This window comes from Australozyma saopauloensis, chromosome 6, assembly GCF_035610405.1.
Source record: "Australozyma saopauloensis chromosome 6, complete sequence".
Taxonomy (NCBI): domain Eukaryota; kingdom Fungi; phylum Ascomycota; class Pichiomycetes; order Serinales; family Metschnikowiaceae; genus Australozyma; species Australozyma saopauloensis.
The window spans coordinates 185,679-204,566 of NC_086136.1; the positions used below are offsets into that span (position 1 = coordinate 185,679).

The 18,888-nt window shown below is 42.4% G+C and overlaps 6 protein-coding genes across 6 annotated transcripts; 3 read left to right on the forward strand and 3 right to left on the reverse strand.

Moving 5' to 3' along the window:
- Positions 1–459: 459 nt before the first annotated feature.
- On the forward strand, positions 460–5,712 carry PUMCH_004659 (uncharacterized protein; the record flags this gene model as incomplete). The annotated part of the gene is made up of 1 exon (XM_063023586.1): positions 460–5,712. One exon carries the CDS (start codon positions 460–462, stop codon positions 5,710–5,712), a length of 5,253 nt encoding a protein of 1,750 aa, XP_062879656.1.
- Positions 5,713–5,954: 242 nt separating this feature from the next.
- Positions 5,955–7,094, reverse strand: PUMCH_004660 (uncharacterized protein; the record flags this gene model as incomplete). Its single annotated transcript, XM_063023587.1, has 1 exon — positions 5,955–7,094. The coding sequence occupies one exon, from the start codon at positions 7,092–7,094 to the stop codon at positions 5,955–5,957; it is 1,140 nt and encodes a 379-aa protein (XP_062879657.1).
- A 1,439-nt stretch (positions 7,095–8,533) lies between these two features.
- Positions 8,534–9,229, forward strand: PUMCH_004661 (uncharacterized protein; the record flags this gene model as incomplete). Its single annotated transcript, XM_063023588.1, has 1 exon — positions 8,534–9,229. The coding sequence occupies one exon, from the start codon at positions 8,534–8,536 to the stop codon at positions 9,227–9,229; it is 696 nt and encodes a 231-aa protein (XP_062879658.1).
- Positions 9,230–9,345: 116 nt separating this feature from the next.
- PUMCH_004662 (uncharacterized protein) lies at positions 9,346–10,155 on the reverse strand (the record flags this gene model as incomplete). The annotated part of the gene is made up of 1 exon (XM_063023589.1): positions 9,346–10,155. One exon carries the CDS (start codon positions 10,153–10,155, stop codon positions 9,346–9,348), a length of 810 nt encoding a protein of 269 aa, XP_062879659.1.
- A 1,845-nt stretch (positions 10,156–12,000) lies between these two features.
- Positions 12,001–13,128, reverse strand: PUMCH_004663 (uncharacterized protein; the record flags this gene model as incomplete). The annotated part of the gene is made up of 1 exon (XM_063023590.1): positions 12,001–13,128. The coding sequence occupies one exon, from the start codon at positions 13,126–13,128 to the stop codon at positions 12,001–12,003; it is 1,128 nt and encodes a 375-aa protein (XP_062879660.1).
- A 920-nt stretch (positions 13,129–14,048) lies between these two features.
- PUMCH_004664 (uncharacterized protein) lies at positions 14,049–17,801 on the forward strand (the record flags this gene model as incomplete). The annotated part of the gene is made up of 1 exon (XM_063023591.1): positions 14,049–17,801. The coding sequence occupies one exon, from the start codon at positions 14,049–14,051 to the stop codon at positions 17,799–17,801; it is 3,753 nt and encodes a 1,250-aa protein (XP_062879661.1).
- Between the last annotated feature and the right edge of the window lie 1,087 nt (positions 17,802–18,888).

Here is an 18,888-nt window from a genome sequence, read left to right on the forward strand (position 1 = left end):
CTCACCTAGAACTTGAAATTTGCTCCTGCTACTGTCAAGTCCGCAATTGTTTTTTACCTCTCATAAAGCTTCTACTTTGTAGGCTTCGAGAGCTTGTCGAATCTGTTGTCTTAAATTTGATTCCTAAAATCAACAACTGGTATCAATTCCGGGTCGAATCTTTAAACATCGAAGTATCTGAGCATGGTTTTCTTGTGTTTGTTTTCTTTTGTGAAATCAAAAACATGCTCAATCTCTTTTTGGGAAAGAACAGAACACGGTATGCAATGTAGATCCCTACTAACTTTCATATGTAGAAGTTAGAACAGATTATACACAGACTCCATGAATTGAAGTAATTCGAAGAAATCTTCAGATCTAGCTTTCCTATTCTAGTTTCCAAACCATAGGTACATAAATAATGCTTTTGCCGCCGTCTTTGATGAAAATTCTAGGCCCATTCTTGCTGAATTCAAACTCATGAATTTGGCGTTCGTTCTTTTACTCTTTACTAGCTTAGCTGCTGGATTAAGTTTTCCCTCTAGGGCTACTTCATCTGGCTTAGTTTCTCAAATCGGCTCGCTGACCGAGAAATCTAGTACCGAATCGAATGAAAATTCAAACTTTGATTCCTTAAGTTCTCTGACTGTTTCTCTGTCTTCTATTCCAACGATCGCTGACGCGACTATTCCGTTGGTCATTGTCTATGTTACCCCTCTGGATTGTATTGTTCCCAGCGCTACCCAAACTGGTTGCTCGGGTTCTCGCTGTGCACATGGATCGGGATCTGCAGCTGTTCCACAACATACGGATCATTGTATCACAATGGGTGATTCGAAGTTTTGTAAAAATGCCGAAACTCCCAGAGCTGGTGAACCTACAACTACCTCCACCATCTTTCAAACTGTTCTGGTCACTAAAACAACTCCTTCTACTTCGTGCAACATGATCTTTTGCAGCACAATGATGTTGACCACTGTTGTTCCTACAACTATCTTGTCTACCTTAAATGGATTCAATGAAGCTGAGAAAATTGGAGAAAAACCCAATCATAAAGGCAACCCGAATTTTCACGATACTCAAAACCTAGTTGACTCTTGTAAAGGAAATAATTGCGAGACTTTTGCACTGCAAATCAGTGTGGTGCCAAGTACTTCGAAGATTATTATATCTGCCACGAATACCTTACAAACAACACAGCCAGAGCGCATTAGGCTCGATGGAGCTATTGTATCAGGATTGGATTTAACTTCTGTCGATATCGATTCCAATTCAAGGACAAGAGAGGCTAGCCATAAACTTTGTCCAGAATCGATCAAATGTCTTGATACAAAAACTTTGCAGCCTTCTATGTCTAAATCAGAACAAGTATTACCTAAACTGTCGTCTATTGCGGGCTTTGAACATGGCGCTGCTGAAATCAATGATGCTCCAACTCCAATCCGTCAAGACAATAAGGTGAACGCAGATCTGGGCCTTCCTCATCCTGAAGTGTGTGATGAAGATAAATGTAGCGACAGCGGTGTACCTGGTGAAAATATGACGAACCCTCAAGGACACAAAATTTCATCTGACTCACCGAATGACAGGAACAGAAAGACCAATGATTTGACACCACACGAATCTGTAATTAGGAAGGAGGATGGATCAAAGCAAAACCCTCAAACTGAGTTAATTGATGCTACCCCAAAGGAGCTCAATGAAAACCTCACATCTTTTCCTGATAAGATAGAGTCTGGAAAGGAATCCCAAGTTGGTTCCAAAACCTTCCGAAATATTCCACCAGAGGCTAAAGCAAATGCTCAAAATGCCAAGACGAAAGACATCGAACACAAAGACAAGAATACGAGCGATATACCTTTGGCGAACTATAGTCTTGAGCCAGGAGTTTGTTCTGACCTTGGTACCGAGTGCTCGCACTCAATACTAATTGAATCCAAGAAAGAAGCAATCGTCAATACGGCGATTTCCAGTTCAATCCACATAACTGTTAATCCCGAACTCACTAGTCTTAGCTCTTCTTCCCAGCCTAGTTCCAAAAGGATGCATCCAGTGGCGATTGCTTCAGAAACACGCAGTGACTCCATTGAAAGTTCCGCTGTTTCTGCTCCTGGAAAAGTCGATTCAAATAAGCCAGATACAAAGGACGATTCATCTGTGCCATCCAGAGCCGAAAATGATGCTCCACAAAAGAAGAAACCACGTCCACCAAAGATTACCTTGCCGCCATACACACTCGAAGATGTCGAGAAGCTCGAAAATGATATCAAAAAGGGAGAGAATGGAGCAAATGGCTTTTCTTTCAACTTTGATTTGGACCTTGATATAGACGGGCCAGAAGTTCATATTCACGAACCAGGCTTTGATGTTCCCTCTGTTCCTGATATCAATGTTCAGAAAGAGTCCGATGTGAAGTCCAAACAATTTGATGTGACCATTTCTGCTCCTCTGTTCAAAAGCTTTTCGAATTCGACCATTCTGTCTTTGTCAAGCCTGTCTGCCGCTTTTGCGGTTCCTTCAGAAAAACACTCTGTTACTTCTTCTATCAGACAGCATTCGTCTCATTATGTATCTGAGACTTCCGCACCGGAATCGTTTGTGGGCATCAATACTTCAAAAACTTCTTCCCGCCCAAGTCTGAGCTTGCAAACATACGGACGGCAATCTCTGTCGGCATATCTTTCGAAAAGTAAGATCAGCAGCAAGAGCCATTCGAGTGATCAATCTTCATCGAGAACTGTTCGGACGCTGAGATCAAATGGACCAAACGTGCCGAGAGTTTCTTCCATTCAGCTGTTACCTTCCTCGAGCTATCGAATTTCGAAATCTTCTTTTCTGAGCAGTATTTCGCATTACAATTCCTCTAAAGCAGAGAAGGGCCTGAAGTTCACTAATCGTCATCTATCTGGCAGTTCAGTTTCCTTGGATGTCTCCATCAAACATGTTAGCCCTGGGACTTCAGCTCCGAGCCTACAGAGCAGTTCCAAAGCGAATGTCGCTCTGAAATACTCTTCGAGTTCCGTGACTCCGAAGGCTGCGTTCACCTCCTCCCTGATTGTCAGACCAAGCTCTTCTAACTCCTTGGCTGCAAGCATTAAATGGTCTGACTCGAAAGCTTCGAGAAAAGCTCACAGTTCCACTTCTTTGAAGAAGTCTCTGGCTTCTGGGTTTTCCAAGTTTCCTGGAATCGCTGATGTTTCAACGCCTAAGATTCACAGTTCAAACTCGCAATCGTCTCTTTACCACCGCTTCCCGTACACACCAAGCAGCAGCGGAATCTCGAGTAAATTCTCTTCTGCTACCTCTAGTATTATTCCTCAGGCCAGCTCAAAAAGAAGTTCAAGTACCGGTGGAGTTCAGAGGCTGGCATCTAGTGTGAAGTCGAACTCTCCCAGCAAGCCACATATTTCGACGAAGATGACAAAAACATCCAGCTCCTCATCTGTTTTGTCTAGATCATCTACAGCTTCGTCGTCTTCCTCTTCAGGCTTCACCGGTCAAAGAGTGTACGAAGTGAAGTGGCACCAAGTGAAGATCGTTAGACAGTTACCAAGGCAAAATAAAGCTCCAGACCTATTCAGAGAAATTGATGACGTACGTCCAACAGATATCTTTACTCCGAGAAGTCTGACTGTTGAAATTCCCAAAAATGTTGAAAACTATAGTGAACCGGTTCAGACCAACAAGTTCTACGGAAATCTTCTCGTAGGAACTCAAAAGAACGTCACTTTTACACATCCTTACGCATTCTACTGGGATGATGAATCGCATTTTGGATACGGTGTTCAACGCACTGTTGAGGAGAAAGTCACTACGGGACCACCTTCTGGAACAGGCGGCAGCGAGTTCTTGACTAATCCACTCAAAATGCCAGACATTTACTTTTCCGCTACAAGCATGAACTCCGAAAATAACCATCTCACAGTGACAGATCCTCGCGCCATGTCCGTGGTCGTGAATCTTCACCCCAAGCCAGAGGACATGGACGAGAATTTCATCGAAATGCCCTTGGTACAAGGTATGGCATTTGCCACAGCAGTTTATCATGGAAATTTGATTCCTCGGTTATCGACTTCTGAATCCATCATCAGCTTAGTCAAAGAGAATGTGGGCACGCACCGACCAAGGGTACAACAATATAGAGCTAAGTTCAGCTCAGGCAACGAGTGGCTCCTCTTTGCGACTTTGCCTGAAGATAACATCCCATTTGAACTCACTATTAAAGATAACAAAATTGTTGGATCAAAGAGTGTTGACAATCTTATCATTCAGGCCGCGGCAGCGCCAGAAGACACATTTCACGACGGTTTCTACCACCAAAGTGCCGGCCAATACTTGGTTGACGCCGATGTAAGTGGTAAAGCTGACGGCAAAGATGCTACTTACGAGATTAACTACGTAACTAAAGGTCTGCTGCTGTTCGAAACTCCCTTGGTGTTTGCATTACCACACCATTTAGAATCCATGGATAAGGACACGAAAAGAGCAAATGTTGGTATTCAATTACCGTCAGCTACAAAAGGAACCATGTCAGCGTTCTTGACCCCTAATTTAAAATTCATCGAGAATCTCAATCTTGACGTTCAGTGGGGTCCATGGAAAGAGGGAATGGGACTCGCAGCCAAGTATGCCAAGGAGCAGCTCGAAGACATTAAGGATGCTGCAGTTGAAGAAATTAGCAACATTGACATTCGGAACGCTATTACACAGATCAAAGACGTGTACAATAGAGGTAAGTCTCTTGACAAGTATGCGCAAATCCTATATGTTCTCAATGACGTTGTTGAGGATGTAGACTTGAGCAAGCAATTGCACAAAGCTTTGGATGAAACATTTGACGATTTGCGTAACAACAAAATCAAGAACGAGCTCCACTTTGACACAACTTGGGGAGGAATCACCCCATCCTTGCAACACAACAACATCAAGAATCAAATTTCTAAGCTTGAAAATAAGCTTTTCGATGACCACCATTCTAACTACGGTTTTTACGTTCATGCTGCTGCCGTCATGGCCCATGTGGATAAGACAGGGGAGTTTTTGCGCAAAAACAAGGATTGGATTAACGCATTGGTGAAGGACGTTGCCAACCCAATTGATGATGATTTTTTCCCCAAATCCAGGCTGTTTGATTGGTATCACGGACATTCTTGGGCTTCGGGTCTCCTTGAGGACAAGGACGCCAAAGACCAAGTCTCGTCCTCTGAAGATTACAATTTCTCCTACGCAATGAAGCTATGGGGACAAGTAATAAAAGATGCCGCCATGGAAATGAGAGGAGATTTGATGTTACAAATTCAAAAGCGGGCCATGAATCTGTACTTCCTTTTGGAAGATAACAATAAGATCATGAACTCAGCGATTATTCCTAACAAAGTCGCCGGATCATTGCATGAAAACAAAATTGAATACAACAGCAATCTGGGTGATTGGCGCAAATTGATTCATGGTATCAATATGTCACCAATTACACCAGCTTCAGGAATTATCAGAAATCTGAACTTTGTGAAGCAAGAGTGGGAACAATTGCTAGACAAAATGGAGGTCAACGATGGATGGGCTGGAGTCATGCAAATGAACCGGGCTCTCTACGATGCCAAATCTGCGTACAATTTTTTCTCCGGCTCAGATTTCAAATCGGACTTTTTGGATGTTGGCCAAAGTAAAACATGGGCATTGACGTACACTGCAGCCTTGGCCAATGCAGAGGACATCATCGACTTTATGGATTGAACTTTTTACAAATGTTACAAACGTACTTTAGAATATTATAACCCTGATATTAAATACAAACTTTAACCCTTAAACTCCCGAAATTAAAAAGAACGGCTCGACCATGATATATAAAAAACAGATTTGAGAGAGTAAGCCTCCCTTCACATTCTCTTGATTTTGATTGTGTGTGTGTGTGTGTGTGTGTGTATCCTTGAGAATGCGAAGAGGAAGACAGACCTCTTATATTAAACAGAAAGTGTCTATTGAGAAACGGTGACCTTCTCAGTGTTCTTGCCCTCAACAGAGACGTCATCTTCGCCAATCTTTTGAGCCCTGACTTGAGCGAACAACTCCTCTTGCTCTTTCTTGGTCAATGGCTGTTGCTTCTTCTTGAAGTAGTAAGAAGGCTTAAGCTGAGCCATAGTGACATTCTTCAAGAATGGCAAATGGCCGTTTCTCTCCTCATACCACATACAGTAGACAGCGATGATGATGGCAATCCAGTAAACATTGTAGGAGATGACAGAGCCGTAAGTGGCAGAATTTTGCCAGCCCAAAAGGGCGTTAAAGATACCCCAACCAGAGTCAGTTTGAGGGTTGCAACAGTTGACGTGCCATACAGACTTGGAGATATCGTAAGTACCTGGACCAGAACCGTTCTCAGAAGCATCACCTCCGGTTTGTCTGTTGTAGATGTAGTTACCGAAGAACCAGACACATTTGGAGAACAAACCAGCACCGATCAAGTACAAGAAACAGGTAGAAGCCACCAAGAAAATCTGCAAGGAAACGGAGGAACCAGTGTAGTACATAATGACACCAATAAGAATACCAGCAGCCAAACCGGCAACAACTGCAAGAGGGAAAGAAGAGGCAGGAGCACTCAAACCAACACCTCCAACGAAGACAACAGCCTCCAAACCCTCTCTCAAGGTAGTGATAAAGGGCAAGATAGCCATGGCGTATTTCTTAGTGAAGTGACCGAAACCGCTCAATTTCTTTCCGTTCTCAGGCTTCTTGACCAAGGCTTGAGCCAACTTAACTCTCCACTTCTCCTTCATCTTGTTGATACGCAACATGGCAAGACCCATGATAGTAATCAAAATAGAAGCAATAAGCGAGAAAATAGCCTCCCACAAGTCCTCATACTTAGCAAAAAGATCCTTCTTAAGTGCATAGAAAGCACCGATCATACCAGCACCGATGATCAAACAAACCACCACACCCAATATCGCACCTACCCACACCTGGCGCACCAACTTCTTGTAAACGACGGGATCATCAGCGGAACCACCAAGACCCTGTTTCAAGAAAGCCAAAAGGACAGAGACAATGATGACTGCCTCTAAGGCTTCTCTGAACACCACAAAGAAAATCTGCACGTTGAATACGTTAGCCATGGTAAACTAGAATAGTATTTGATGGCCAACACGGTATTGGAAAAAGATGTGTTTTTCGTTATTCAACCGGTTGAGGAAAATTTACAACTGATGGGAAAGATTACCGATATATATAGTGGGATGGTGCAGGTGTGAAGTGAGGAATCCTGCCCGCCGTGTGGGTACTTTTTCACTTTCAAGAGCGCGGGCACATAACGGGAGGCCGAAATTTCGGATGGATGTGCCAATCACAGAGTATAATTACGGGACGGATGAGGTTAAAGTCGGATCTTTGTGCAGATCGCCTGCAGCTTCTAGGTTACAAACCGAGGTGCATGCAGGTAATCTGCCCCATCAGTCCTGTAAAACGACTAAACCATGTGGATGTCTGAGTGCTGAGCTATAGAATTTGGACGGAGGAGAGTTGATATGGGGGTCAAATTGCACTCAAGTAAACATTGAGTCTCTGGAATCATCATTTATGAAACTTCGGTTTTTGATTAGTCATTTTTGGTGAATAATTGGGGTTTAAAATATCACGTCTGCATATAATAATCACCGTTGCAGCTGAACCACCTCTATTCCTAATTGGTGGTGCCATGCAATTGGGCCAGGTTGCAGCTGCCGTCATCCTACGAATGGAAGACTAAAACAAAAAGCGAGAAGTCCAACGCAACTTGGCTATTCAAGTACGCTAAAAATAACGAACTACAACCACCGCTCTTTTTGCGCTGAAACCATCCCAAATCCATCGCTGAATTTCCTCTTTCTTTCTCCCGGCACATTTTTTTTCTCTCCTTCCAGCGCCAAAAGGGCGATTGGCTGAAAAATAGCCCCACGTGCATTTACAAACCCTGATCTTTTTGATAATCCTCTGTCTGCGCGGATTCAGGTACACTGATGTTACATCATAGGCCCAACTCATGTGAACGGACTCCACTTGACCATGTCATTTGTTCATTCATGAGTGGATTTGTGCCCTGCCATGCATGGAACGAAATGATGCGACAGCTTTGAAGCTTGGCGATCCATAAGCGTGTCGGGGTATATGTTCCACCAATGCCTGGGTGGAGCCATAAGAATAACAAGAAAAAAGAAAGTGAGACAACTTAATAGCACAATTTTATTAGGGTTCCCACTCTCCCATGTATTTTGCTAGCCTTTTTTTCAATTTGGATGAAACACGTAAGGCTCGGCTCCGATACCACTCAATTATTGGTCTGATGAGATCACCACTATGACTCGATTGGTCTACAGAATGAAAAGGCCACAGTGAACTGCGAATTTCGGCTCCGACAAACAAAAACGGGTCAATTTCAGAACAATTGACATCGAACTATTTTCTCTTCTGACTCACAAATCGCCTATATATTTCGTCTGGAAGCTACTTATACCCTTATCCATTCCGTTCACTTTCCAGTCCGTGTTACTGCCTACTGACTTGATACAAACAAACAACTATGTCTACCAGATACGTCGAAAACGCCCGTAAAATCCTCTGTATTGGCCGCAATTATGCAGCCCACATCAAGGAGCTTAACAACACTGCACCCCAACAGCCATTTTTCTTTTTGAAGCCATCTTCTTCTGTTTTGAAGCCTGACAATGGTCCATTTTTGGTCCCCAAGGGTGCCTCGGTGCACCACGAGGTGGAACTAGGAATTGTCTTGAACCGAGACTTGAAAAATTTGCCCGATTCGTTCTCTGCTGAGGATGCCTTGGAGGCTATCGATGGATATGCGCTCACTATCGATATGACGGCCCGGAACGTTCAGGACGAGGCAAAGAAAAAGGGTCTTCCATGGTCGATTGCTAAGGGCTTCGACACATTTTTGCCATTGTCAAATTTCATCCCCAAAGAGCGTATCGCTGATCCATACAACGTCACTTTAGAGTTATCTGTCAACGGCGAGACCAAGCAAAGCGACAAGACCGACTTGATGATTTTCCCGATTCACAAAATCTTAAGTCATATGTCATGCATGATGACGTTGCAAAAGGGTGACTTGATCTTGACTGGCACTCCCAAAGGCGTGGGTAGAGTGAACCCAGGAGACAGAGTTCATGCCTCTTTGTCTGTAGATGGTAAAGTTTTGGAACAGATTGAATTCGATAGTGTTGAGAAAGATGGTCCTTATGTATACAAGGAAACCTGATTTGAATGAGATGTTGTCGTGAACGTTCGTGACCACAGGATGGTCATTTCCAACCTATTTTCAAAGCATTTTTTAAACAAACCCAAAAAATACGCACCCAAGTGGCTTAAATGTTTTCATGAATACGAGTCTTCGTCGTCTGAAATATTGGGTATGGTCGAAAGAGTCATCTTCTCAACCCTGAGAAGGGGCGAATCAAATATCAATCGATGATACTTTATTATGCGACCGGCGATAAGCTGCATTTGCAATTTGTAGTGTTTGGCATCTCCACTAGCCTTTCGAAAATCCTCAGATGGGCGTTCTAGTGGATTATACCTGTCAATATCTTCTTTGATTTTTTTACTTGTCGAGAAGGTCCATACCTTTTTTTCATAAGTATTGAGATTGTTGCATAGTGATTTCAGCACGGTTTTTCTATATTCTTGGAATTCCTGGAAAAGCTTGTAGTCTCTTTCGATCAATTGGATGTAGTTCTCAACGACAAAGAACTTGGTATCTTTTGTCTTAAGCTCTGACTTTTTGGTAAAAATTGGCGACTTCTTGAGTCTACTCACTTCAGAAAATTTGTCTTGAATTTGAGCTAGAAATAATTTTGGATGACTGAGGTCCTTTTGTGCCTCCGTAGCGAGATATACATCTTTTGATAGTTGATGTTTTAAGGTGGTTTTTTTATTATATTGAGGTCCATCAACATTAAATTCGGCTAAGTTTGTCTCCAGATTGATTTGTATTACCATGAGTCTGAAATTAAAAACGGCTTTGCTTAGTTCATCTTTTTTCTCAGTCTCGCAAAACTTTTGTGCAGCGGAAAGATGGTCTCTGTCCTTTGAAAAACAAGTGAACTTGCTCTTGAACTTGTCCATTTTGAAAAAAAGAACGGATAACAAAAAATAGTGAATTCCGAATAGATTTTGTTGTAACATAATTTATGGCAACAACTTCTAGTTCGAGAAGATACGCACACTAATGGCTGGAGATACCCAATTCGACAAGCAAATAATGAAATGGAGTAGTGTTCAAACATTCGCAGACTCTCATGAGAGTCCGAAATATATTATGCATTATACAGAAGGTGTTCAAAACATGTTGCTTTAAAAATAAATCCAATCGAAAAAAACCCGGGTCAAGTCAAACGTAGTATCACATCTGATGAGCAAGTGCTTGCCAGAAATATTGGTCTACATTCCGTTAAAACTGTATCTAAGTCCTGTCTCTTCAAAATTTGTGTTGTTTTAGATCTTAAGCAGGTTGTTAAAATGATCTCGTTTTGTGCTTTGTTTCGAACCATCATGAGTATTCTAGTGAAAAAAACTTGAGTCAATTCGGAGGATTTTGGAATGAGCGATATTAAATTAACGAAGTAAGTATTGTTGAGCCTTTGGCTCCTCTGGAAGGGGAATAGTTTGTAGCGTGTATGTTTGAACAGACATTATGACAAGCTGAGTGTAGATTTGATCGAGTGTACATCAGCTATATTTTTATTTTGGCGTTGAAGACTAAAACTGTCTAAAATTTTTGTATGTTTTCGATTTTTAAAAGCGTACATTTCGACTGTAGTCACTGATTTGAGCCACAGAACGATCAGATCCCACAGGATTCAGACCAAAATTTGCAAATCAGTCTATCAATTTCTTAACCTCCAGTGACTTTCACGAACTGAGCTCATATGCTCAATTAAATACGCTGTCATTTGTTTTGTAAAATATTTCTCTATTCGCTCTGTGGCCGGGTGGCTAACATTCTCCACAGGTCCTTTGTCAGTGTAAATCCCAGGTTCGAACCTGTCGGAGGAAATTCATGAATTGATAGATATCTTGAAAAATTGTGCTCAGTGACCAGGAGAAGCACGAGAATGAAATAAGTTAATTTGAATGGGAGTGATAACTTGCTCGTCGCGTTTTTACGTTGTTTTATACACTATTCTTCACCGTATGATCAAATATTGAGCGAATTGTAGCTTTAATTTTGGCAAAGAGAAACAATGAATAATTGAAAATATTCTATTTATTAGGAAGCATGTTGCTATCGTACCTTTGGAGCACACTTATAACAAAAACGACTCGTAGAACAGGAGCGAGAGGATATTCTAGGATAAATACATACAAAGGGTTCTAAAAAATTTCTGTGTAGAGCTCTAGCAAGAAAATTTCTTCAGATAAAACCTCAAGAAACTCAATTATTGCAAGCTCGTCTATCAATTGTGCTATTGCTAATACAGCTGAGCTCAGGATTCAAAGTGATATCAAAATGCAGTAGAATGTGGCAGTGATAGGTACTGAATGCAAATGGGCTTCGACAAGTCGAGGGAATCCAAACAAGCGACACGTGTGAAGAACTAAGAGAATCTGACAGAGACATCCAGGGTGAATTGCTCCTCACAGGAACAAAAGAGTCTGCTCTCACTAGAATGCGGTCCGAAATATTCAGAACCATTTCTCTTAAGCTGTATTGGTGCGAGAGGTGGAACAGAGGAAATTGTCTAAACAGAAATGAGAATCTTTTGAGGCTCTAAAGCTTCAGAGGAAGTGAAATAGTCGAGATTATTGAGCACATGCGATTTGGGTTCACTTTGTTGTTCTAGCTTTGGTCAGACTCTTGATAGCATACACAACAAAGAGAATCAATGCAGGGGCTCGTGAACATGCAAAGCCACCCCTTTCTCTCTCAACCTTTAGTCATGTAAAATGTTCACACATTCTTTAATTATTTTAATCGTTTACCCGCAAGCTCAATCGTTTCAGTAGCTTTCGCTATCACTTTATCTATGATTAAATGAAGATGCCCTCCTTTGGTGGCACATATTGGCGCAAAACAATACGGGCTTCATTCATGACACGGTGTGCGTGTTCATCCATGGAGTAGCTTTGAGCATAAACAACCTGTTTGATGCCACTTTGAACAATCTTGATTGAGCACGTAAGACACGGACAGGTGTTACAGTACAAGATCGAACTATCACCGTCAATACGGTCGCGTCCAGCCTCAAGCAAAGCATTCTCTTCTGCGTGTAAGCACAAACACGTCGAAAGTGATGCACCACTTCCCTGGCCCTGGTTACATCGCGTGCATCCACCCTCATTACAATTTGTTAAATGACGAGGCGTCCCGTTGTACCCAGTAGCAACAACACGGTTGTCACGAACAATTACACAACCAACGCGGCGCTTCATACAATTAGATCTTAAGGCAGCCAAGTCAGCTAGGCGCATGAAATACGCGTCCCAGGTTGGACGAAGTCTAGCTGGATTCATGAGGTCAAGCTCACTCAATTTTACATACAAGCTCTTGAGTGATGTAGACGTGTTGATGACTTTGACATTAGCCTGATTATTGATCTGGATCAATGGATTCTGCGCATCAAACAAAAGCTCATCAGATTGCATCACAAAACTCTCAAAGGATACGTCCTGATCAGTCCGCTTTAAGCAGTGACGTTCATAGCGTAATTTGACAGGCGCATCGACATATACGTGTAGAAAGAAAGGTCTTTTCTGAAGCTTCTGTAGCATTTCTATATCATCAATGTGAAGAATGACGTAGTTGGTGCGCCAATTGGCAGTGACATCATCTAGAAGGGCATCGAATGTCGTATACTTGTATACATCAAGACCAGAGGCTGCTGGAGGTGTTGCCAGGCCCGCATCTTCTGTTTCGACGCCAATTAGCTGAAAACCCTGGAATGTGAGGTATCGAGCGACCTCTGCTTTGCCCGAGGAAAGTGTTCCGGAAATACCAATTAACATTCTTTTTGGAATCGAATGTTTTAGGGAACTCCGAGAGATCAGTGTAAATTGAGTAGTTGATAAGAGAAGACAGGGAATGAAGTGAAAATTACGGGACTTGAGGTAAAAATTGCGAAAGAAAAATACAAAATGGAAGTCAAGCTTTCTAAACATTTGAAAATTATAGACTATTAAAAAGAATTGCGTCAAGACGATTGGTTCAACTACGATCCTTATATGTGTACTACCTTGGCTGCAAACTCGTGGTTCAGGCAAACGACTTAAACTCACAAATATCAAATTTGGCTCAAAGTTTTTGAATTAGCGTTTCGAAGTATCTGAAATTGAATAAATCGAAAGCTTGGTGCTCTGACTTGAAGAATTGATAGTCAATGGCGTCTGATATCCAGTCTGGCCATTCCGGTCCAAGAAATGGAGACTCTGAAAACAACAATTTGAGAAATGTTCAACCATTGAAAGCATTTTCACCTGACTCAGCATGAGAATCCGAGATGAGTGGAGGTCTCTATCACTACAACAGGTACTGGAATCCAGGATGCTTATTTTTTAGCAGATTGCCTCTGTTGCTAAACAAGTGAAGAAGAAATAAACGGATTTTTATACCAAAAGATCCACTTAAATTAGGGACGTAAGTGGAGACTTGAGTATTTGAAGCATAACATAGATGAGAGACATCTTCATGGCGTACTTCTATCGTCATGGCGTACTTCAAAACGAAGCCTATTTCTGAAAACTTTTGCTGATTATTGATCTACGCCAAATTATAACCGCCTCTGTTCTGTATTAGCCATTCTTCAATACAAAGATTCTGGACAAAGACAAGAAGATTCATTCAGAAAAGATCAGGAATAGAAACAATTCTCGGTGAGAAATAATGCTTTTCCAAAAAATCAATAAAAATTGCGGTCTCTGCACTTTTTCTTTTATCTGCTCCCTCTCCATATCTTATCTATGGAGCCTACATACTAGATCTACCATTTGCTACCAATATCACTAATAAGAGTCCATCAAAACTACATCATTCGATCAGAAATTCTTTCCTCCATACAAGACCCTCTGTTCACTAGAAAATCATGCGCTGGTCGCTTCTACTCCCCGTCTTTTCCCTTCTTTCCGTCGTTTCTTCCTCAGATTCAAAGGGAACCTGTGCTATCTACGGCAATTGTGGTAAGAAACTGGTTTTTGGTGGTCTGCTTCCTTGCGTCGAACGAATTGCTGCTCCGAAACCGTCTCAAGAGACAGTTGATCTTCTCTACAAAGTTTGCGGTGCAGACTTCCCTATAGAATCGGGGTTATGTTGCTCTTTTGATCAATTGACAACGCTAGAGCTGAACTTAAAACGTGTCGACCCGTTAATAAGTTCATGTCCCGCCTGCCGGAAGAACTTCTACGATTTTTTCTGTAAATTCACTTGTTCTGGTGCTCAGGGTACGTTTGTGAATGTAACAAGAACAGGCACTGCTATCGATACAGGCAAGGAAATCGTGGCGGAGCTTTCCATCTTCACCGATCCTAAGTATGCCGAGCAATTCTATGACTCCTGTAAAAATGTGAAATTTTCAGCCACTAATGGTTATGCTATGGACTTGATTGGTGGTGGAGCTAAAAACTACTCTCAGTTTCTCAAGTTTTTGGGTGACGAAAAGCCTCTTTTGGGTGGATCGCCATTCCAAATCAATTATAAATATGAACTTCCTCCAAAGACCCCATTTGTGCTCAATTCGGGGTCAATGAAGCCTTGCGACGATCCTGAGTTCAAGTGTGCTTGCTCTGATTGTCCACTGTCGTGCCCAACACTTCCTGAATTCCGCTCGTATCAAGATCGGTGCACTGTAGCTGGATTGCCTTGCTTTTCGTTTGTAGTAATTGTTCTTTGGCTCCTTCTCTTCGCAGCTATTGGTGGATACCATGTCTACCTTGCCAGAACAAAACGCGCTCAATTTCAACGCTTGAATCAGATCTTGAGCGGTGAAATTCACAACTCCGAAAATGAAACAGACGATCAGGCCCACTTTTCATCCCGTGATTCTTCGACAGTAGTGGGCTTGAGTGCAATGCAGGTGTGGATTATCAGAGCTCGTGAGTGGATAATGGACTCTCTTAAAAATGGATTCTATAAGTTAGCATACTTCTGCGCGGAGCATCCAGCAGTCGTAATTATCTCTTCAGTAGCAATATGCCTTCTTTGCTGCACTGGTATCAAACAATTGGAGTGGGAGACGCAGCCGGTAAATTTATGGGTAAGCGAAAATGAGCCAGCACTCAAAAATCTCCAGTACTTTGAATCTGAATTTGGAGAATGGTTTAGAATCGAACAGCTTATCATAAGTAATGCCAATGCTTCATCGCCAGTTCTCTCATGGGATACTGTACAATGGTGGTTCGAAAAAGAGCTCGATTTGCAAGAGTTGACCAATGAAAAAGGCGAGAAAGTGCTTTTTGACAAGCTCTGCTTCAAACCACTTGATGAAACATGCGCTATACAGTCATTCACCCAGTACTTCCAGGGAAACATAGCCTATTTGAACAAAGATACCTGGGCTCAAGAAATACAAGCATGCACAAGATCTCCTGTGAATTGTTTGCCATCGTTCCAACAGCCTTTGAAGCCGTCACTTTTATTTTCTGATGACAAAGTCTTAGACTCTGAGGCATTCGTGGTCACTCTTTTAATCAACAACCACCTGGATGATGAGAAGTACACGAACTATGCCGTTTCTTACGAGAAGGCATTACAAAAATGGATCAAGAAGATTCAAGATGAGAAGCCAAACCTCAATATCTCGTACAGTACCGAAGTTTCGCTAGAGGAAGAACTCAATAAATCGACAAACACAGACATCAAGATTGTCGTTGTATCGTACATCGCTATGTTCATTTATGCGTCCTTGGCTCTTGGCGGCCGAATTCCATCCTCATTCGATAAGAAACATCTTGTCCGCACTCGATTTCAATTGGGCCTGTTGGGTATCATGATTATTTTGGCTGCGGTAGCGTCTTCAGTGGGAATTTGTGCCTATTTCCAAATCAAGTCTACCCTTATCATTGCAGAAGTTATCCCATTTTTAATTTTAGCAGTTGGAGTGGACAATATATTCTTGATTGTTCATGAGCTTCATGTCATCAGTGAAAATAATCCTCAACAGTCTATAAGCGAAAGAATTGCCTTGTCTATGGCCAGAATTGGCCCTTCCTGTTTCATCAGTGCCTTGATTCAATTCCTGATGTTCTTCCTTGCTTCCACAGTTCAGATGCCTGCGGTTAGAAACTTTGCCTTCTATTCAGCTGGTGCCGTGTTTATCAACTTTTCTCTCCAAATGACACTCTTCATCTCATTTTTGACGATTGATCAAAAACGTCTAGAGGAGGGTCGTATGGATTGTCTCCCATGGATTACTGTCCAAAAGCAAATTCTGCTCCTGGAGTCTACTCAGGCAATTGAGTACGATTTCTCGCTGTTCATAGAGAAAAAGTACTCTCCATGGCTATTGAAGCCTTCCAACAAAAGAAAGATCTTCACAGCATTTTTAGCTTGGCTTGGAATATCATTAGCCTTGCTTCCATCCATTCAATTGGGCCTCGATCAACGACTTGCATTGCCTGCTGACTCCTACTTGGTGGATTACTTCAATTCTGTTTACCAGTATTTGAACGTCGGTCCACCAATTTTTTTCGTTGTCAAAGATTCGGATCTTACCCTGAGATCTGCACAACAAGAGTTCTGTGGTAAATTTTCTACTTGTGAAGAGTTTTCGATTGCGAATGTATTGGAACAAGAGTATAAGAGAGGCACTGTGTCCACAATTGCAGAGCCAGCTTCGAGTTGGCTAGACGATTTCTTCGCATGGATGAACCCAGATCTTGACCAGTGCTGTCGATTCGAGAAGAATGCTATTGGTGACCGCTTCTGTTCGCCATATGCCTCCCCGCGTCAATGCGTTCCATGTTATGCCGACCACGAGCCACCATACAACATTCTGATGGAAGCATTTCCGACTGGCAGTGAGTTTATGAAGTTTTTCAGACAATGGATAGAAGAGCCCAGTGATCCATGTCCCTTGGGTGGCAAAGCACCATATTCATCTTCCATAAGCTACAATGAAACTGCTATTAAAAGCAGCTACTTGCGCACAAGTCATAAGCCATTGAGGTCACAGGAAGACTTCATAGTTGCTTATGAGAACGCCTTACGAATTGTTGACGAGATCAAAGAGCACTCACCACAAGAACTCGATCTATTTGCATTCTCTCCATTCTACATTTTCTTTGTTCAGTATAGAACGATCGTATCGCTAACTTTTACTCTATTGGCGATTGCTGGGCTTCTGATTTGGGCTGTAAGCACCTTATTGTTAGGGCTGATGCGGGTGGCATCAATTCTCACGGCCGTAGTGGCAGTGATTATGGTCAACATTGGAGGAATAATGGCGCTTTGGGACATCTCTCTCAATGCTGTGTCATTGGTCAATCTTGTGATTTGTGTTGGGTTGGCAGTTGAGTTTACTGTGCATATTTCAAGAGCGTACTTGGTAGTGAACGACGAGACGGACGAAGACCAGATTTACGAAGGGTTTTTGGGCTACGAGGGCCAAGGTGAGCAAGACAAGAAAACAGCGCTTGCCTCAGCAGCGCTTTGCAAAGTTGGCGGTTCAGTTTTGGGAGGTATCACTATGACCAAATTGATCGGAATATTTATTCTAGCATTCACACAATCGCGTATCTTTGAGGTTTACTATTTCCGGATGTGGCTTTCACTTGTTGCAATCGCATCGGTGCACGCGCTAGTTCTTCTTCCGATTCTTTTGAGTATGTTCGGACCTGAGTGATTGAAACGACCTGGTTTTATTTTATCGCTAGCGACAAAATTCGAAAAATAAATCTCTCAACAGTATTTTCAAAACAAAGAAGGAAATTTGACAAAAACAAAACAAACTATGTTGCCCGATCCAACCATCGACAGATCAGGAACGTCAATGCAAGTTCAGATCCATTCAAAGTTCATGTACTGCACCGGAATGCGAAGGAATATACTTAGGATTTAGCCACGAAATTACGGAATCCTCATTCAAAAAAAAAAATTAGCCAGCTTTGTATCGACCCACTTTCTTACGTTGCTACTTCTTTTTAAAACAACGGCTGGCTGCAACTTGTCTGGCTGCAGTACCATTCATAACGCTCAAGCTCCTCTATTGTGCAAACGTGACTTTGCCCGCGGCCTATCTGCAGTACCACATTTACTATGTTCTTTTTTAGGATTGAGCGTATGTGGAATATCTAACTAGCACACTACTATGTCTTCTATTTACACTTTCAAATGGTATGTTTTTGAGTAGAGGGGCATGTCAAGCATGCTCTGTGTTCCCCAATTGGGAAGTCTCGCGCCCGTTCTGTTGCGCGCCCTGACGGTTTTTCCCCAAGTTCTGCTTCTCCATGTTAATGCCAATCGACCCTGTAACTCTGTGAGTTTGCGTCCAATCAGCATAAAGTTTGCGCCATTGGATTCTTCTCCTTTGGAGCTACAAAACGGTAGTATTAAACATACCAAATTCTATCTCGCAGACCCGAATTCCGTCTCTTTCTTTTGAACAAGCAACTAACTTACCCTAGGCCAGCAGGACCCAAAGAGGTCATCGTAACCGGTACCTTCGACGAATGGAGCAAGTCTTTGCCATTGGTCAAGCAAACCGACGGCTCTTTTGAGTTGTCGTTCCCTCTTCCAGCATCCTCCGATATCTTGTACAAGTACGTCGTGGATGGTGAGTGGCTCGTCAACCAAAGCGAGGCCAAGGGTTCCGACGAGAACGGAATCGAGAACAATGTTTTGTCCGTCTCCGCCCTTTCGTCTCTTTCCCAGAAATCCGCTATCCCAGAGGCTGCTGGTTTGCCTGTTACCACAGGAAACGTCAGCACCAC